This window comes from Diceros bicornis, chromosome 2 (assembly GCF_020826845.1).
Source record: "Diceros bicornis minor isolate mBicDic1 chromosome 2, mDicBic1.mat.cur, whole genome shotgun sequence".
Classification (NCBI taxonomy): Eukaryota; Metazoa; Chordata; class Mammalia; order Perissodactyla; family Rhinocerotidae; genus Diceros; species Diceros bicornis.
In genome coordinates, this window is record NC_080741.1 from 53,835,545 (window position 1) to 53,857,706 (window position 22,162).

The window sequence follows — 22,162 nt, forward strand, 5'->3', positions numbered from 1 at the left end:
TACTGTGCTCTCCATATTCTTACTTTTGCAATGTATATTAACTAAAAATCATGTCAGAGTTTTAGATTGCCTGCTTGACCTAGAGTTCCTTTACAGCTTTGTGTCATTTTGTGGCTATCTGCTTCTCAGCCTGAGGAGTAAGCCAGGCCACCTCTTGGAGTGTCTGCTCTAGCGTGCAGCACCTATGCTTTCTGTCCCGTGTGGCACCTTAATCTAGTCATCACTAGGAACGGGTAACAGAGCGCTGGATGTACTAGCTACCTGTTACCAGAACACAGACAGGCCTCCATAAAAACAGAACAAGGCATCTATGTAGATAACCCAGACTTCACTAAGGATATGAGAGGGAATTTTGGGAATATAAGGTAACCTAAAAGTTCAGAAAATGATTCTTGAAATTTATTCTTATCTAGTTTCCTGAGAATCAGTGAACTCATTATAGAGAAGACTGCTTTTCTTACATTAATTTTCTCGGATCCATAAATTCCTCCTAATTCTCTATGAGACACTGAGGAATTTGGTACAACTTGAAACTTCTCATGGGCTCCAACGTATACTTCACTACCCAAGAAGTGGGATTTCCTTTGGTGTTTGAAAGTAGAAGGTTTATCAGTTTATGGTGAACATGACTCTTTCATTTTTAGTTAGAGGAAACCACGTCCCAGACCACTGTTTCCAAAGTTTGTTCCCTGAACTCTAGATTCTTGAGACATTAAAGAGTAGTATGTGAAAAATGGTCCTGTACTCAAATCAACCTGGAAACTGGTGTTAGTTTTATTTACTGTGGGAACTCTGAGTCTTGAGCACTGTAAAGCCCAAAGGATGGGGGAGGAACAGCCATGCTGACAATATTTCCTTAACTCATTTGACCAATTGGAACCTTTTTTCAAGGATCACCTGTTAATGAGTAGAAGCTAGTGTCAGAGTAGTACTCTTTGGGAAACATGGTCTTAGAGAGTGTTCTTCACACCTTGTTCCTTGAACTTTTGGTGAGGTGAGGACTAAAGAAGAAATGAAAGTAGTTAACCCAGTGTTAATGAAGAGTAAGGTGACAATTATAATTCTGCTGAAACAAAGTGCCAGTGGTGGAAACCTTCAGTTTCACTCCAGTGAAGCATGGGGCTCTGAAGTGCTGATGTCAAGTGAAAAGAAAGGACAGTTCCAAAGCTACAAGGTCTGAAGACCACTGCTTGCCACATAGTGGACAGTTCGTAAGTATGTACTGAATAAATTAACGAATGCACCACAACTTCCATTTTATTCAACTTTGGGGAGAAAATATTATCAGTTAACTTTTAAACTAAAATATGAAACAAAAAAAATGAATTCTAGAAAAACCTCTCATTTGGGTAAAATTCCAAATGACGTATAATGAGGCAGTGCACCTACCACCACCTACAGACCATAAATATGCTCTTTAGTATTAAGGGGTGCAAATTATCAGACTACTTTTCAAAGACTACATAAATTCCTAAGACCTAGCAGAGACTGCAGGGGTAAAGAAGAGGCATGAAGCTTTTCCAGATCTACTTGTTGCAGGGTAACTTCCATATTCCAAAACCATTTTCTCCCATAGCAATTTTACAGAAATAGACAAAGAGCATTCTAAATTTTCATGCCAAGGCAAGGACTCTGAGGTAGGCAAAATTCTTTCCTTATCTTTTAGGCTTGGAAGTATAAAACATGTTTTCTTTTTGATTAATTATTTCTGCTGGCCCTGGAGGAGACTTTCCCAGTCCACCAGCCCCCTGCAGGTCTCTTCTTCCCCTTTGGTCCTCCGGGTCAACATGCTGAGTCTCACCCTCTCATACTCATCCTTGGCTCTGCTTAGCATCTCCAGGATGTCGATGGGCCTGTGGTCACTGCAGCCATTGGTCTGGCTGGGACTCTGCTTATCCCGAGCAGCTTGCTGGGACCGCCGTGTCTCCTCTTCTACAACACTAGAGGGGAGAACCAGATTTTAGAAAGATCTCTTTAGGCACAATCTGACCTAAGAACTCTTTTGGTGTCCATCTTCCAAGGACACAGGAAGAATGTCACATGATAACACTGTCCTTGCAATACAAAACACAGAGCCTCGATTACCTCATTCCAGAATTATATGACTAACCACTTCACCACCTCATCCACAACAGTGCCAACCAATATATTTCACTGTTAGAAGGACAAAAACAGAGAATTCCTTTCTAGAGTTGGTAGAAGTAGGTACATTAAAAATTCTACTAAATTATCTTTCTCTTTTTTTGAAGTACCTCAAAATCAGTCAAACTAACTGGTAAAGTAAGTTTGAAAATGGATAATGCTTCTAAGACAAAGGAAAGCTGCATAGCTGAACAACCCCCTGTGGAAAGTCTGTACTGACACTGGGCTGGCAGGGACAAGGAAAGATTAGCTTCTTGAAAACAAGAGGTCTTGATGAATCTTCAGAAGTTAATGATAGCACTGCAAGCAAACAAAAGATTTCCCTTATTCTCTCCTTAAAAAATCACTAAGTGTGTGACTGACGTCAGGGTGATTGTGGCAATGCTCTCTATTTTGATTGGTATTGCTCAAGCTAATTCTGCACCTGAAAACACATAAAGCAAGAAAAGTTGATGGTTAAGAATGCCACTGATAGGGTTGGGGTCTACAAATCTATCTCTGGGGTTTCATTTCTTAAGAACATCCTCTCCCCCATATATAAAGGTCTGAAGTAATTACAGCAAAATGTTAGGAATTGAAAGCTGGGTGGTAAGCACATGGATATTTTATTGTTTCTTATATTTTTCTTCAAGCTTGAAATAAAAATATCAAATTTTAATAAGGCAACTAATCTTCTTTTTCTTTTTAAGATTCACTCCGGTTTCAATCCCAACTTTAATAAACAGGCCTACCTGGACATGTATTATGGGCACAGTAATAACTTGATAATTGTATTAACTGAGAACTTTCCAGACAGTGATGATGACAGGCAATAAAACAATTCAGTAGTAAATGGTTTGTTTTTATGGACTAGGAGGAGTAGGACAAGTATAGGCCACTCAGTGTCAGTTCACTGCTTAAAACAGCCTGCCCAGGAACTCCCATTAGTGTGTGTGGGCTGGTTCTTTTATTTGAAAACATGGGGTCAAACAATATTAAATAATTTTTTTTAGGCAGCAGATTCATTCTGAGTTTCTTTTCTTTTTTTTTTTTTTTTGCTGAGGAAGATTAGCAAAACACCTGAGCTAACACCTGTTGCCAATCTTCCTCGTTTTTCACTTGAGAAAGATTAGCCCTGAGCTAACACCTGTGCCAATCCTCCTCTACTTTACGTGTGGGTCGTCACCACAGTGTGGCTGAGTGCTGTAGGTCCACGCTTGGGATCCCAACCTGCGAACCTGGGCCAAACGAAGCTGGATGCACTGAATTTAACCCCTACACCACTGGGCCCACCCCTCATTCTGAGTTTTTAACATGATAAAATGTATTATGATTCTCCAAGAAGGGTGGGCTTATAGATTTTCCCAAATTTATTTGAACACAGGATCTTCTCCTGAGGCAGGATTCCTGTTTGGAAAATGCTGCTTTAAGGTAATGGTGTCATTTCTCTTTCTAGATTTTCATAGCTCTTAATAGGATTATTATTTCTAAAAGGAACACAGACTCATGAATTTACGGTAGACTGAAAGAAGACTGGTATGTGATATGAGGAATCGACCAATTAGAATAAATATTGTTTCTTTTCTACCTATACTGGTACCAACTCTTGGGAAAGAAATACTGTTCTGTCACAACTGTGAGGCCTGTTGCAAATGAAAAAAAGACTGGAGAGATATACATTGGTTATTTCTTGATAGTGGATTACAAGCAATTTCACTTTCTTTTTTGTACTTCTCTCCATTTTCCATAATTAACAGGCACTCCTTTAATCATCAGAAAAAACGGAATACTATTTAAAATGACTTTTTTTTTTTTTTTGGTGAGGAAGATTAGCCCTGAGCTAACACCTGTTGCCAATCCTCCTCTTTTTGCTGAGGAAGATCGGCCCTGAGCTAACATCTGTGCCCATCTTCCTTTACTTTACATGGGACGCCGCCACAGCATGGATTGGTAAGTGGTGTGTTGGTCCGTGCCTGGGATCTGAACCTGCGAACCCCGGGCTGCTGAAGCGGAGCGCACAAACTTAACCACTATGCCACTGGGCCGGCCCCTAAAATGACATTATTTAATACACAGTTATAGGCTGCACTGGCCTGAATCCACCATCATCAAAGACTCTGGTCACACAGCCTGTTTCTTCCTACCTCCCGCCATGATGCCTGGCTTGCCCATGCTGGTATTCACCTCTCTCCTGACCTAGACTGGATTTGTGATTTTGGTTCAAAGGAAGAAAATTTCTAATCATCACTACTGTTCACCCATGGAACAGGGCACCTCACAAAGCTCACCAATACTGAAAGCAGAAGCTATCGGGTGGTGAAAAGGGACCCTCATACGAGTAAGGCTTAGATTCTAAGGCCTCTTCCAATTCAAACTCTGTGAAGAGTACCTTGGCTCTCTCCCTTCCTCTCAAACCCCCAAATATACCCCGAAGACTATCAGGAATAAAGCTCATTTCCATTAGTTCTCCAAATTTTATACTCTATGTAGCAATCAAACAAGTTTTTATTGTGAAAAATAGTTTCTGGCAGACTACACTTCCTCTTTAGGAGAGTCAACATTTTCCAGGTTTAGTGGATTTTCAACTTTGCCACTGACCAAAGAGAATTTCCAAATTTAGACAATACAGGTCTAGAAGGTTGCTTGCTCTCCTACATAGCTTCTCAGTTTTTATAAATATCTTTTGGAATAAATCAATTTTTTACTCGGAGAATTTTTATTATAATACAGCTGTTAAAACTATGATGGGAAGAACTAAATTTAGCAGAATGGGCACTGACAGGCACATTTATTTAGACACACAATACACCTAAAAGAATTTTACCTGTATTTCTGGTTAACAGAAGTGATATTCTAAAATATGTAGCAAACAGAGGCTGTACGCAGGCAAAATTAGAGCAGAGAAAGATAGTCTTTTTTATCTTTGGTGACTGGAATGCCATTTATCACAAAGTTAATGTTAACATATAAGGTATTCTCTTCAGCCATATATAGGGCAGACACTTGAAAAATCCCTATCAACTGTTTCACGAGGGCATTCCCTTAATTACTTTCAGTACTTCCCTTGCTTCTAGTAAAACAAGCTGAAAGCTGAAGCAAATGTCCCTCTTTCGGGCATTTCTAGTGAAAGAACCCTGAATGCTTTTCTTTTCCCTCTCTGCTTCCTGTTTCTACTTCCTCATCCTATTTTTGGATTCAATACAATATCTTCAGGTAGGCCTTCAGTACTCTGCTTCATTTACACCATCTGAAGTCTTGCATTAGGGGTACCACTTGGCCTGATAGAGAAAAAAGCTCAAAACAGTTTCTGTGAAGAGCTGTCAGAGCTAAAAGAACCCGGTTCTCTCAACTGGGGCCCAAAAGCTCTTGGTATGCAGTAGAAAGTCTATATATGAATACATGTCAAACCTTAGACACTTAAGAAAAATATTCCGGATTTCAGGATAACCAAGAATCAACAAATCTGCATCTTCTAAGTAATCAGAAGTAAGCTGCCTTTGCTGTCACTTTCAAAACTATATAAAAAGTAGTCATCAAATAATTGGCCTTGAAACAAGTAGTTTTTATCTTTTTTTAGAGAAAAGGTATTCTAAAAAGAAAGTGTGGTTCCAGAGAGCCAACATTTTTTCAAATATGAATGACACAAGTTCATACGGAACAATGTCCTCAGGGGTGCCTACAGCAATCAACATGGCCTGCCCTGCGAGCTCACAGCCAGAGCAAATAAAGGAGGAGGCTGATAAACACCCAGTCCCAGTCAGGACGAGTCAGCAGTCCTGGATTACAACCTGGCCTTAGCCATGTGCACTTCTTTCAAAATGCAAATATACCTGGAACTGAGGTTTGGGGATTAATGATTTATTTACACTTTTACAAGAATTAGCTTAAAATTAGACTGTAAAAAAAAATTAAGATTGTTTTCTTCCAAACATGTAGATAAAACTTTATAGGAGAGCAAAGGGAATTCTGATTTGACAGAGAGGGAAGAGAGGTCCATACTTCTGAGGAGATTCAAGCAAAAATTGAAAAGGAAACCTAAGTGCACCAGAATACACTGCTAACTGTAGGCTTTTGCCCAGAGCTCTGTATAGCACCTCAGGCCCCTCTAGCACCATAGTGTCTTGGGCGCCCAGAATCCAGACTGGCAGTACCAGCAATACAGATAAGCCACATGAGGGGTGGCTTCTGTGGGCTAGCTTGAGAAAGGACAATGATCCACCCTTTAGAACATTAATTCAATGAAAATTACTTTCCAAATTCCAAGACTATGACTTACAAAAAAATCTCCCAGAACACAATCCCTTAGTGGATTGGTGACTACTATACGTAGAATTGGTGTCAAAAATAAGCTCACTTGAAGGAAGTAAACATGGACGTGCGGGGGAGTTCTCTATCAGCTACTGGACATGGTACTACTTGTCACAGGGGAAATCTGTAGAGAACCTAAATCAGACCCACTGCATATGGTGGTTAGGCTGTGCACTGGACGTAGACGATATCGTCTGGAGGCAGGCAGTCTGATGGCCCTAACCAATGTTTGACAGTAAGGTTCTGGTTAAATTATGATCTGTCTGCTAGACTGGACACAATGCAGTCATTAGAAATACTGTAGAGGACTATTAACACCCTGGAAAAATGCGGATGACATGAAAAGTAGGGTGTGCAGTATGATCTTATTTTTGAGAAACAATCATACACATCAACCCAATGCACACATAAAGAAAAAGACTGAAAGGAAAGAGACTAAAATGCTAACACTGGGAGTAGTAGGATTATAGATAATTTTAGATTTCTTTAAGCTTTTCTGCCTTTTCCAAATTTTGGACAATAAACAGGAAATTAGGGGGGAAATACATGAGTTAGCAGACTCTAGTAACAAAGAGAAGGAGAAAAGTCATTTTTTCATCTCTCATATATCATTAATTAAATCTATGGAGCAATATAAATACTTACTCGGCCATGAGTTTGGCTATGCGGTGACAGTCATTCTTGTCATAAAACCAGATACTGTATATTGACACTTGAAAAGCAAAGAAAAAAAAAAAAGATGAGGAGAAATGAGGTTTCAACATTTGGGTATATGTAATAAACTATTACCAAGGAATGTCACAGAATTTACCATCAGACCCTCAAATTGTTTTTTTTTTTTTTTTTTTTGGTGAGGAAGATCAGCCCTGAGCTAACATCCATGCTAATCCTCCTCTTTTTGCTGAGGAAGACCGGCTCTGAGCTAACATCTATTGCCAATCCTCCTCCTTTTTTTCCCCAAAGCCCCAGTAGATAGTTGTATGTCGTGGTTGCACATCCTTCTAGTTGCTGTATGTGGGAGGCGGCCTCAGCATGGCCGGAGAAGCGGTGTGTTGGTGCGCGCCCAGGATCCGAACCCGGGCCGCCAGTAGCGGAGTGCGCGCACTTAACTGCTAAGCCATGGGGCCGGCCCAGACCCTCAAATTGTTAACAGTTCTCCGAAAGGAAAAAAAAAGTCTCTCCCCAAAACTGCTTAATAAAATTATTAATAAAATTAGGACAGGTAAAATATTCAGATGAAAATCGCAAAACAGCTGGTTTTTTTTTTTTTTATTTTTTTAAAAGATTTTATTTATTTATTTTTCCCCCAAAGCCCCAGCAGATAGTTGTCTGTCATAGCTGCACATCCTTCTAGTTGCCGTATGTGGGACGCGGCCTCAGCATGGCCAGAGGAGCGGTGCGTCGGTGCACACCCGGGATCCGAACCCGGGCCGCCGGCAGCACAGCGCGCGCACTTAACCGCCAAGCCACGGGGCCGGCCCAAAACAGCTGGTTTTAGACATTACATTACCAGATTTCATTGAGCCTAAGATGCCACTAAGTGTAAGATGCACCATTTTTTTATGTTATCAAGAAAAAAAATGCTGCCAATTAAACTAAGAATCAACATTGATTGTAAGATGCATTCCAAATTGATAGTGAAATGTGGAAAAAAAGCGTCTTGATTACTGAAAACCAAGTTCACTAGCTAACCAAACATTAGAATTTTTATGAATCTCCTGAAACTTAAAATTAAGAATTAATATTACATTACAGTAAAAACAAAGCTTTAAAAACAAAGACCAGCTCCAGATCCACCCTATGATCAACTCCATTTACACGTGGAATGGAAATTCTGGGGCTGAACTCAGTCTATCATACTTCTTTTCCCTTCTTCTTTATTCCCAGTATGGTGATCAGCACTAACACAGCCCTCACAAAATATTTGGTGAACAGATAAAGAACTTTATTATTAAAGATAACAATATATAAAAACTACTGTAAATACTTTTTGAATAAGGTAGAGTAGGAATACTGAATATATTAGTGAAAACAAACATATGGATAGGTATGGCTCATTGCTACCACGTGCGCCCACCGTGACACTCACAGCTCATTCCAGGCTGCACCTCCTTTCATACTTACAAAGACTCTTGGGTACAGAAAGGGCAAGTATCGTTACGCTTTTTTTTATTATTATTTTTTTTTTTTGTGAGGAAGATCAGCCCTGAGCTAACATCCATGCCAATCCTCTTTTTGCTGAGGAAGACTGGCCCTGAGCTAACATCTGTGCCCATCTTCCTCCACTTTATGTGGGATGCCGCCACAGCATGGCCTGACAAGCGGTGCACTGGTGCATGCCCGGGATCTGAACCCAGGCTGCCAGCAGCGGAGTGCGCACTTAACCGCTACACCACGGGGCCAGCCCCCCATTACGCTTTTTTTAAAATTAAACTTTTAATTTTGAAATAACTGTAGCTTCACATGCAATGTAAAAAATAAACAGAGATCCTGTGTGCCCTTTGTTTCCTCCAATGGCAACATTTTGTAAAACTATAATATAATACCACAGCCAGGCTACTGACATTGATACAATCAAGATATAGAACATTTCCATGGCCACAAGGATCCCTGGTGCCCTTTTACAGCCACACCCTTCTCCCTTGGTCCCCCCTCCCCTGTGTCTGACTCCTGGCAAACGCATTAATCTGTTCTCCATTTCTATAATGTGATTTCAAGAATGTTATATAAATGGAATCATATAGCATGCAACTTTTTGAGATCGACTTTACTGACTAAACATAATTCTCTGGATATTCATCCAAGTTGTTACTTGCATCAAGAGTTCGTTCTCTTCTTTTGCTGAGTGGTATTTCATGGTATGGAGGTACCAGTTTGTTTAACCATTTATCTGTTGAAGGACATCTGGAGTGTCTCCAGTTTTTGGCTATTATGCATAAAGCTGCTAGAAATGTTCATGTACAGGTTTTCGTGTGAACATAAGTTTTCATGTCTCTGGGTTAAATGCCCAAAAATACAGTTACTGAGTCACAGTAGTTGAATATTTAGTTTAATAAGAAACTGTTAAACTGTTTTCCAGAGTGGTCGCACTATTTTATATTCCTACCAGCAATGGATGAGCAATCCAGTTTCTCTGCATGCTTGCCAACATTTGTTCTTCTGTTTTAACTTTACCCATTCTAATAGGTGTATAGTGGTATCTCATTGTGGTTTTAACTTACATTTCCCTAATAGCTAATGATGTTGAACATCTCTTCGTGTGCTTCTTCGTTATCTGTATATCCTCTTTAGTCAATTATCTGTTCATGTCTTTGCCTCTCCCTTTTTTTTGTGAGGAAGATCAGCACTGAGCTAACATCTGCCACTCCTCCTCTTTTTTTGCTGAGGAAGACTGGCCCTGGGCTAACATCCATGCCGATCTTCCTCCATTTTATGTGGGACTACGCCACTGCATGGCTTGCCAAGTGGTGCATCGTGCGCGCCCAGGTTCCGAACCCAGGCCGCCAGCAGTGGAGCGCGCGCACTTAACCGCTACACCACGGGGCCGGTGTAGCGGCCGCTCTTCACCCCTTCTAATTGAATTGTTTTATTTTACTGTTGCGTTTTGAGAGTTTTTCATATATTCAAGATACCAGCCCTCTTTCGAATATGGGGTTTGAAAGTATTTTCTCCCTCTTTGTAGCTTGTTTTTTTCATCCTCTTAATAAGGTCCTTCCAGAGCAAAAGTTTTTAATTTTGACAAGGTCTAATTTATCAGTTTTTCCTTGTGCAGATCATGCTTTTGTTGTCAAGTCTAAGAACTCTTCGCTGATCCTGAGTTTCAAATTTTTCTCCTATGTTTCTTCTTAAAAGGTTTATAGTTTTACATTTAAGTTGGTGATCCATTTTGAGTAAATTTTTATATAAAAAGGTTTAGGTTGAGGTTCATTTTTTTGGGGGGTCCAATTGCTCTAGCATTATTTGTTGAAAATAATGCTCTTCTATTGAGGAATCTTTTATACCTTTGTCAAATAACAGCTGGGCACATTTGTGTGGGTCTATTTCTGGATTCTTTGTTCTGTCCTATTTATTTACGTGTTTATCCCTCCAACAATACCACACTATCTTGATTATTGCAGCTATACAGTAGGCCTTCATGCTGGGTAGAATAATTCCTCCCACTTTATGCTTCTTTTCCAAGATTGTTTTATTAGCTTCTAGGGCCTGTACCTTTCCATATAAATTGCAGAGTAAGTTTGTCTATGCCTACAAAAAGCTTTGCTGGCTGGGATCTTAGAGGGAAAACATTCAACCTTTCACTATAAATATGATGTTAGCTGTAAGTTTGTTGTAGATGCTCTTTATCAAGAGATAGTTCACTTCTACTCCTAACTTGGGAGTTTTTATCATGAATGGACATCTGATTTATTTATTTTTATTTTTTTTTATTTTTTTAGATTTTTATTTATTTTTTTCCCTCCAAAGCCCCAGTAGATAGTTGTATGTCATAGCTGCACATCCTTCTAGTTGCTGTATGTGGGACGTGGCCTCAGCATGGCCGGAGAAGTGGTGCGTTGGTGCGCGCCCGGGATCCAAACCCGGGCCGCCAACAGCAGAGCACACGCACTTAACCGCTAAGCCACGGGGCCGGCCCATGATTTATTTTTTGTGTGTGTCAAAACCCACAAAATATGATCACATGACAGTTCTGCTATTTCTTCTTTAGCCTGTTGATATGGTGGATTACAGACTGACTCTCAATATTGAACTAGCTTTGCAGATCTGGATTAAGCCCATTTGGGCATCATTTATATTTCTTTTCTACATATTGTTGAATTTGCTAATATTGGGTTGAAGATTTTTTTCATCTAAATTCATGAGAGATACTGGTTTGTATTTTTCTTTGTTTGTACTGTCTTTGCCTTGTTTGGCTATCAGGGTAATAATGGCCTTATAAAATCAGCTGAGAAGTGTTGCCTCCTTTTCTGTTTTCTGGAAGAAACCATAAAATTAATGTTAATTCCTCTTTGAATTCCCCAGTAAAACCATCTGGGCCTGTAGATTTCTTTTTTGGGAGCTTTTAAATTATGAATTCAATTTCTTTAATGGCTATACAACTATTCATGTTATCATTTTATCTTGGCTGACTTTTGTAGTTTGTGGTTTTCAAGGAATTGGCCCATTTCTTCTAAGTTGTCAAGTTTATGAATGTAAAGTTGTTCACGGCATTCTCTTATTACTCGTTTAAAGTCTGAAGAATCTGTAGTGATATCCACTATTTCATTACTGATGCTGCTAATTTGTGTCTTGTTTTTTTTTAGTCTTTTTTGTTTTGTTAGTCTTGCTAAAGATGTATCAATTTTATTGACTTTTTTCAAAGAACCAGCTTTTTGTTTCGTTGATTTTTCTCTATTTTCAATGTTATTGATTTCTGCTCTCATCTTGATTCCTTACTTCTGTATGCTTTGAGTTTATTCTGCTCTTCTTTATCTAATTTCTTGAGGTGGGAATTTAGTAGGGTCTCATCCAGTGCTGCTTGAAGGGGTGGGAGGAGTTGCCATGGCTAGGCCATCTGGTGTGCCTCTGGTACGGACGGAAGCCTCTAAACTTCACAGATGAAGACTGCTCCCCAGCCCAGGCTGGTTGTGATGGGAATCCTCCCCATCACGGAAGGGTAGGAAAGCACTCCCCTGGTGGCGACTTATTGTCAGTAGGGCTTCCAATCCTTCCTGCCAGTTTTGCTGGGCTCACCTGGTACTGTTGGCAGGGCTCCCACTCAATCAAGGAGAGGAATAAGCCTACCTGGGCCACCTTCTGTTGCTAGCTTGGAGGTCAAGAAACACCAAGCCTGGGTCCCCTTATGCTGCTGCTGTGTTGTCCTGCCAGTTCTGGGTCTCACACCAGACTGTCTTCCTCTTTCTACCTTTCAGAATTCTCCTGATTGTCTCTTGTGTTATTTCTGGGTATTTTTATAGTTGTACATAACAGGGAGAAGCAAGGAGAGAAAAGTCTATGCCATTTTGTTTGGAGTAGAAGTCTCATTATGCACTTTTATGGATGGAAGCTCACAGAAAGACTAAGTGACTTACTAATAAACCAGAGAAAAATAGTCTTAGAACTAGAACTAGAACTCAGATCTTCTCATTACTAGGCCTACAGTCTTGCCACTACACAGTCACTGCCTCATTAGTTGAAATAACAAAAATTTTTTTTTGTGTGTGAGGAAGATTGGCCCTGAGCTAACATCTGCCAATCCTCCTCTTTTTGCTGAGGAAGACTGGCCCTGGGCTAATATCCCTGGCCATCTTCCTCCACTTTACATGGGACGGCACCACAGCATGGCTTGACAAGCGGTGCGTCGGTGCACGCCCGGGATCTGAACTGGCGAACCCCGGGCCGCGGCACCGGAGCGCGCGCACTAAACCGCTTGTGCCACCGGGCCGGCCCCAACAAAATTTTTTTATAGAAACAAAAAGTTAATGAGCTTCAATTATGCTTGAAGACTAAAGCAACAAACAAAAGCAGCATACATAATTAAGTTAAAAATTATACAGTAGGGGCCGGCCCCGTGGCTTAGCAGTTAAGTGCGCATGCTCCGCTACTGGCGGCCCAGGTGTGTACTAACGCACCGCTTCTCCGGCCATGCTGAGGCCGCGTCCCCCATACAGCAACTAGAAGGATGTGCAACTATGACATACAACTATCTACTGGAGCTTTGGGGAAAAAAAGGAGGATTGGCAATGGATGTTAGCTCAGAGCTGGTCTTCCTCAGCAAAAAGAGGAGGATTAGCATGGATGTTAGCTCAGGGCTGATCTTCCTCACAACAAAAAAAAAAAAAGAAAAAGAAAAATTATACAGTAAAAGGATGATAGAATATAGGAAATATAAATGTTAGCACAAGAAACTAAATAAATTAAAAATCTCTTTTTTATAACTATTATTTGAACTCAATATACATTAATATATATTAATCAATATACATTATACTGATACTATCAACATACATTAATTTAGAAAGCCATTGTTACTAAAAGCTTTTTTAAACTGAGGCGTAATTCACATAACATTATATTAGTTTCACGTATAACGTAATGATTTGATATTTGCATATATTGCAAAACGATCACACAATAAGCCCAGTTATCTATCACCATACATAGTTACAAAAAAATTTTTTCTTGTGATGAGAACTTTTAAGATTCACTCTCTTAGCTACTTTCAAATATGCAATACAGTATTAACTACTGTCACCACACTGCACATTATATCCCTGTGACTTATTCATTTTATAACTGGAAATTTGTATCTTTTGACCCCTTTCACCTATTTTGTCCACTCCACCACTCCCCCACCTCAGGCAACCATGGATCTGTTCTCTATATCCATGAGCTCGGCTTTTGTTTTATTTTTTAAGATTTCATATATAAGTGAGATCATGAGGTATTTATCTTTTTATTTCACTTAGCACAATGTGCTCAAGGTCTATCCGTGTTGTCACAAACAGCAAGATTTCGTTCCTTTTTATGGCTGAGTAAGACTCCATTGAATACGAATTTTATAAACACACACACACGCACACTACATTTTCTTTATCCATTCATCTATCAATGGACATTTAGGTTGTTTCTATGTCTTGGCTATCGTAAATAATGCTGCAATGAACTTGCGGGTACATATATCTCTTCCAATTAGCATTTTTGTTTTCTTCAGATAAATACCCATAAGTGGAACTGCTGGAACATACGGTAGTTCTACTTTTAATTTTTTGAGAAACCTCCATACTGTTTTCTATAGTGGCTACACGAATTTACATTCCCAACCAACCCTCTCAACAAGTGCACGAGGGTTCCCTTTTCTCCACATCCTCGCCGACGCTTATTTCTTGTCTTTTGATAATAGCCATTCTAACAGGTACAAGGTAATATCTCACTGTGGTTTTGAGTTGCACTTCCCTGATGATTAGTGATGTTGAGCATCTTTACATGTATCTGCTGGCCACCCATATGCCTTCTTTGGAAAAACGTCTATTCAGAGCCTCTGCCCATTTCTTAATCAGACTATTCTTTTGCTATTGAGTTGTATGAGTTTTTTAATATATATTTTGGATATTAACCCCTTATCAGATAAATGATTTGCTAACATTTTCTCCCATTCGGTAGGTTGCCTTTTCATTTTGTTGATGGTTTCCCTTATCATGCAGAAAATTTTTAGGTTGATGTAATCCCACATGTTTATTTTTGCTTTTGGTGTCAAATCCAAAAAATTGTGGCCAAAACCGATGTCAAGGAGCTTACTGTCTATGTGTTCCTCTGGAGTTTTATGGTTTCAGGTCATACACTCAGGTCTTTAATTCATTTTGAATTAATTTTTGTGTATGGTGTAAGATAGTCATCCAATTTCATTCTTTTGCATGTGGCTGTCCAGAGTTTTCCTAACGCCATTTATTGAAGAGACTGCTCTTTCCGCATTGTATATCTTGGCTCCTTTGTTGTAAATTAATTGACCATATATGCACGGGGTTATTTTTGGGCTTTCTAATCTGTTCCATTGATCTGTGTCTGTTTTTATGTCAATACTATACTGTTGTGATTACTATAGCTTTGTAATACAGTTTAAAATCAGGGAGTGTGATGCCTCCAGCTTTGTTCTTCTTTCTCAGGATTGCTTTGGCTATTCAGGATCTTTTGTGGTTCCATACAAATTTTAGGATTGTTTGTACTATTTCTGTGAAAAATGCCATTGGAATTTTGATTGGGATTGCACTGAATCTGTAGATTGCTTTGGGTAGTATGGACATTTTAACAATATTAATTCTTCCAATCCATGAGCATGGAATATCTTTTCGTTTATTCGTGTCTACTTCAATTTCTTTCATTAATTTATAGTTTTCAGTGTACAATAAAGACTATTTTCATGGCAAGTTTCTTGTTTCATCCTGAATTAAGGTCATTATACTCTATAAAAAAGACTTCATGGCCAATTCTAACTTTAAAAGTTCCCTTTTCAATGGAAATAAAAGTTTAGTTGGATTTTTCTATTGTCATTGTAGAGTGAATTAAAACATTATTGATACAGAGAGTGAGTGAATGACTTGATTTTAATGAATAAAGATCATGAACATGATTTTTTTCCTGCCCTGTTTGCAAAGGGGCTTCTCTAGTAGGGAAACCCTCCAATTACACTAAAACTGTCCTTAACTGTCAGACCCCACGTCTGGCCATGTGTCCTGCAGAAGACTGCATGCACTACCATGAGGCAGCTTAAGTTCACTTTTGTTTTCTGAGCCTTAGCCTGCTGTAAATAGTTTCTTGTGTTTGGAATCCATTTTCACAGCCCCTCTTCTGTTCACAGAACTTCAAAACACTACCAATGCTTCAAACAGAATCAACATCCAATGAATAACAAGTAACTCTGGAATATTTTACATCATGCAAGTCAATAGTTTAAATTTAGCTTTCACATGCCAATGGAAGGAGCACAGAAGCAGCCTTGTTGCAGAGGAGATAATCATTAGGCATTATCTACTGCGGGGTCTTAGTTACGTTCCTAGAAGCTAAAGATTGCTCCAATGTAGAGTAAATCAGACTGGGGTTTGAAAAGACACCATATATGGCAATTACACATAACTACCTTTCTCTAAATATGCCTCTTCCAACCCTGGCTAAAGAACATGCAAAACACAAGAGTCCAAATATAAAAGATTCCAATTTTCCTCTAATAGACATACTCATACAACTTATAGGATGAGAAAAAGTTTATGAAATGTAACATATCAGGCTCAGAGGGGAACACACAACATTTTTTTTTGTGCTAAACAGAGGCATTTAAGTATGTTTTCACAGAGGACTGCAAACCAAACTCTTAGGAAAGAATTCCATATTGATAATCAAAATAAGTCCAACAGAGCTATAAACTTATTGTGACAAATCTTCACTTAAGTCCCCCCTTTTCCTTTGAAGAACTACACTATAATTTAGAATAATTTCTATAATTTATAATAATTTCTATAATTTAGAAATAAGACACACGCCTTCCACTCTTGTACCTTATCAAGTAAACTGCCAAAAAAGAGCCAAACACTTTCAAAGGCATGTTTGCAGAAGAAACAAAGATAAGGAAGCCATAATGATAGCTTAATGGGTAAAGGATAAGAGTCACACTCGATTCTGCCAAAAGCAGACCTGTAGAGGTTCAGACACGCATCCAAGAATCAGCTCTGTCTGCCAACATATCAAATGCTCAGTGCATGCAACTGGCAAGAAGGCCCAGGGAGCTGCCGCTGAGCCTGTCACTGTCACTGGTGAGGAAAGACAGACAAGTCTGCCAGACAGCTAAAACCACGGAGGACCTTGTCTCCAAACCAAAGCTAAGTATTCTTCCCCCAAGAGAACTTACATTCTAACACACAAGGCCCAAAACATGCTTGCTGAAATATCCTGAAATAATTTTTTCTTGATTAACCATACCACAGAGGAATCAGGGATCGGGCAATACAGTATTATTTTGCTATGGCAAATAATGATGGCATCCTGTTTTATAAGTGGCTTTTCTCAAGATGAAGGCAAACTATTTAATTATTGGACATCCACAATATACCGTGGCTGTTAGCAGCTGTCCCCAGTCATGCTGCACAGGCAAGTCACTGAAGAGTTAGGGGGTCTGACAGGACATTTAATTACCTTTAGGTTGTACTTTCATGAAAAATATCAAAATGCAGAAAAGAATATCCAAAATTAAATGTTTACTTTGCTTTTCAAATGACAGTCCCTTTCTTATAACAGTATAAAGAATAAGACTGGGGGCTGGCTTGGTGGTGTAGTGGTTAAGTTTGTGCGCTCCGCTCCGGGTTCGCAGGTTCGGATCCTTGGTGCAGACCTACGCAACGTTCATCAAGCCACGCTATGGCAGCGTCCCACATACAAAAAAAATAGAGGAGGATGGGCACGGATATTAGCTCAGGGCCAACCTTTCTCAGCAAAAAAAGGAAGATTGGCAACAGATGTTAGCTCAGAGCCAATCTTTCACCAAAAAAAAATAAGACTGACATAGATTAAAGGTATTGTATTGAGAAATTTTAAAAAGCTGAGGGGCAAGAGTTTTCCATTTCCCTAGAGAGCCCTGTTTGAATATCCAGCAGCCTACTATGATTTGATGTTATACCTCACTCTCCTTCTCATCTGGAGTAGTATACAGCACACACAAGATCAAGAAAATCCAAATTAATTCAGAGACTTTGGAAAATCCCTTGAGACTCCTAGACATCCTGTGAAATGTCACAAAAACAGAGCTAGGAATCACTCTCATGCACATGTTGTCTTTTTGATTCATTTATTATTTAGATCTAAAAGGATTTGAGGAGGCTGGAGATTTTCTCAGCACAGTACCAAGCAGACAAGGGGGTTTGATAAAAGCTTTTTGGCAATAGTGTTAAGAGTTATGAAATTTCTAAAGATGATACTGACAAAGATCCCCTACACCAGGAAACAAAAACAAGAAAACGGGCTTTGAACATGGCGAAAAACATTTACTCTAGACATAAGGAAGACCCTTCGGATTATAAGTGTAATGTAAGAATGGAATAGATTATACAAACATAAGCCTGCCCTGGCAAGTGAAAAAGCAAATGCCTCTGTCTTGACAGATCATTTCCTTTAAGACAAGAATAAGCCTCATGGCTCCACATCACATCAAAAGGTTGGGAAAGGAGAGAAGAAAAAGGCTCTGAGGTGGCAGTAGAACACTCACGCACACACAGGAAAAAGGGTATAGAGCCAAAGACTGACTGACCTGGGATTACAACAGGAGACCGTGGTAGGTGGCAAACAGGCAGATGAGGAAATGCCGTGTGAATCTATAAGTAAGGCTGGTAACCGTGATTCAGTTACCTTAGCAGCTCAGTCTCTTTGGCCAAAAGAACACATATCTTAAAATACCACTGAGGGGGCTGGCCTGGTAGCGGAGTGGTTAAGTGTGCACGCTCCCCTGTGGTGGCCAAGGGTTCACAAGTTCGGATCCTGGGTGCGCACCAACGTACCACTCATCAAGCCATGCTGTGGCGGCATCACAAATAAAGTAGAGGAAGATGGGCACGAATGTTAGCCCTGGGCCAATCTTCCTCAGCAAAAAACAAAAACAAAAACAAAAACAAAAACAAAAACCACTGACAGGCCAGCCCGTGGCATAGTGGTTAGGTTCACATGCTCCACTTCAGCGGCCTGGGGTTCTCAGGTTTGAATCCTGGGTGTGGACCTACATACCGCTCATCAAGCCATGCTGTGACAGCATTCCACATACAAAATAGAGGAAAATGGGCATGGATGTTGGCTCAGGGCTAATCTTCCTCACCAAAAAGAGGAAGACTGGCAAGGGACGTTAGCTCAGGGCTGGTCTTCCTCACCGAAAAAACCAAAAACCAAAAATCAAAACAAAATACCACTGAACACTAACATGGTAGAGAAAGAACCCACTTTCTAAAATTTAAATTGTAATTATTTATTGAACACTAGCTAAAAGACTTAGGCCAGGAAATTTAAAAATGCTATTCTGCAAGCTCTTTGGTTTATTATTTTAAAATTTGACAACCCTCTCTAAATTAAATCAAGTGTGAAACATTTACCAGAAACACTGCTTCCACAGTCCCTTTTTAACACTGCAATCTCAGTACAGGATTCGGATATATGAAATGACTACTGAACTGTTTTGGAGATTAGCAAAATAAACCCAAGAATATCACAGCTGATCATTCCTATTTATAAACTTTTTATTCTTAAAAGATGAGCAACTCAAATAAAACAGGGACTCACACTAGGGTTTTACCTCTGCTGTTAGGATTTATTGCCACACAGTACTCGCCACTCTTTGAGGCAGAGCTTCCCCTAAGTGTGTGCTGCAAGCGATTATGGTGTGCCAAAATGTTGGACCCATCCAACCCCCACTGGTGGTCTACTCACCCCAGTGTATCACACAAATATTGTCACTTTTTAGTGTCATAAGGGACAATAAAGGGTAGGAAACATGGCCCTTGGCCTCCATGGAGTTGAGTTCCTATTTCCTAGGCTTCTAAAAATCTACACTTAGGGCTTTGAGAAATAGTTAGGTCAGACAGTAGTATAAGAAAAAGGAGAAGTTCTGTTCTCACCCTCCCTAAGTTCTCTCCTACATAGTTTTCTACCAATTTACTAAGAGATCATCCAGTCCAGGGTTGTAAAGCAAACGCCCACAGGGGTATAAAAGACCTCAGGGTGTGGTGAGATCGGTGAGGCTGTGGTGCGCATGCCCTACCCAGAGCTCTGGCTGACTATTAGCGCTTCCAGAAACGCAGATGCTGCGTGGCCACGCATGCCATTTCGTCATAAGAAGAAAAGGTAGAAATCCAGATATGTGTGTGTGCGTGTGTAAAATATCCTAATTTTTAAATGTTGGTAGCAAATGCTTACCCTATGCCTTCCTTTTTTTTTGTGAGGAAGACCAGCCCTGAGCTAACATCTATTGCCAATCCTTCTCCTTTTTTTCCCTTTTTCTCCCCAAAGCCCCAGTAGATAGTTGTATGTCATAGCTGCATATCCTTCTAGTTGCTGTATGTGGGACACCGCCTCAGCATGGCTGGACAAGCGGTGCGGCGGTGTGTGCCCGGGATCCGAACCCCGGGCCACCAGTAGCAGAGCGTGTGCACTTAACCCCTAAGCCACGGGGCTGACCCCTGCTTTTCTTTTAATAAAAAGAAAAAGCTGAGCATGCGTGGGAGCAGTGACTCTGTAAGTAGCTTGATCTGCGTGGATACTCCAGGGTACTGAACCTCAAGGGCTCAGTCTTGAGGTTTATTCTGCCCACTCCAGAGTGACTTCAAATCTTCTTGAACTAGTGGTTACTCTGTTTCAATCTTTACCTCCACAACGAACTTCACGATGTAAATGCACAGTGAAAGCCTATACACATACATATTAAGAACACATTTCTGCCACTTAGCTACAAGTAATTGTTGCTTTCCTTTGTGAGTTCTCACAAGAGAAAACATTAATTACCTAAAAGAGATAAACGGTGCACATGTGGGTAACTATTAAAATCTTTATAATTAAGATAACACCACAATAAAAAAAGGGTAAAAACTGCTTTTTTTTAACCTGACAAACACTACCTACGGGGGGAAAAAAGCCAGTAATCAGTGAGGCATAATGAAAAGAATCTGCTTAGGAAATTCTGAAATATTAATGGACTCACCAAGTTAACAAGAAGGTACCTGGCAGAGGCTCTACTAGAATACTAAGCAGCAGCCTACAACAGATAGAAAGCAATATGGATTTTTGAAACATCTGATCTAACAGTGACACCAGCTCAGCCCTGGAGACTAAGTCACTCTATGTTTTCATGGTGTTTTTACCTCTTCAGTCTACAAGCGTGGCAACAGCAAGGCTCTTTCCTTATCTTGGTCCAGAAGGCCAGACTAATGCAGTTGCCACAGATCCTTTCTCTTTCACTGATTACAGAATCATACCAACCACGGCAGCGCTGCTGCTGATGGTGGAAGACTGACTGCCTTTCTTCAGGCTAAACAAGAAGCACTGTGCTGAATTCAAAAATCACAAAGAATGAACTGTGGAACTTTTAAAATTGTTTATAAATTCCTCTTACAGTTTGGAGGTAGAACTCACATTTTTTGACTTGACAAATTATAAACTTCTCTTGCAAGGAAATTTTCTGCACTGTGCTTTAAGTCTGAAGATTCGCGCCAAATGCCAACAGCCACCTAACATCTCTACCGTTCTGAGTCTTGCCCTTGAACTGAGAAAGGACAGAGACAAAAAAAAAACCAAACAAACAAAAAACCACACACTACAGTATTTCTTCTACTAAAACTTTCCATTTGGCAGCGCCATTTTCAACACAATGGAAATGAACCTCCCTGCTTTTTCTAGTGATCTAATTTTAATTAAAAATGCTCTGTATCAAGAGATTGATACCCGATATAAAGGAAAAGTTGTAAGTGAAGTGGAAACGAAGGGGTACTTCTCGCAGGCTTTTGGAGGTAAGTTCTTAAAAATATTAAATAGCAATAGTATTTTTATTTTCAATTGTTATTGTTATGGTGATTTTTTTGTTGTTGTTAAGCAGGTTATAGAGCAATATACTTAGTTATTTTTCCAAAAGTACTTTTGGATTATAGAAAACATTTTAAAATATGAAAGGTGGCTTTTAGTGGGAGATTCACGCTTTAAGGAGTTGGTGGAGGAAACATGAAAAGTTGTCCTTGTTAAAATGATTATCTTTCAGCAAAAAGATGCCAAGTCTAACATGCACATACAGTAAAATAATCACTTCTCTTTTGGCTAAAACCACCATCACACACTGATCTAAGGAGAGAATCAAGTTAGGTCTGAAAAGAGAAAATCTAGACTGTATATTCCTTCTAATTAATGGATCAGTATTGCTGCTAAAAACAACCAGGAAAAAACATGTGAACACCCTCAGTCTCTCTGGTGGGTCAGATTTGCATTATTACTAGTCTAATCATTCTAATTTATAATTGATAATTCTCAAATCACAGATCTTAAATCATTACTTACTTTTCACCAGTAACAGGGTTGTTTTAGGAATAAATATGCACGGCACTGGGATTAATATAGTAGCATATTTCATTAAGAATCTTGGCCCTTACCAGAAAGGCAGAGTTCTGACTAAAAGTTCTAACACAATTTAATGACTGCTTATAATTATATAAGAAATTAATGACTGCTTATAATTTTCTAAGAAAATACA

The 22,162-nt window shown here is 39.6% G+C and overlaps 1 protein-coding gene across 4 annotated transcripts in view; it reads right to left on the reverse strand.

The window, feature by feature from the left end:
* DCP1A (decapping mRNA 1A) overlaps nucleotides 1–22,162 on the reverse strand; it is a 60,695-nt gene that overhangs the window by 24,049 nt on the left and 14,484 nt on the right. For all 4 annotated transcript variants that reach the window (XM_058561181.1, XM_058561191.1, XM_058561172.1 and 1 more), the window contains 2 exons: nucleotides 7,075–7,141; nucleotides 1,802–1,940 (listed from right to left, as the gene is read on the reverse strand). In XM_058561181.1, the coding sequence (XP_058417164.1) occupies nucleotides 1,802–1,940; nucleotides 7,075–7,141 (206 nt within the window). The remainder of the gene's footprint in view (nucleotides 1–1,801; nucleotides 1,941–7,074; nucleotides 7,142–22,162) is intronic.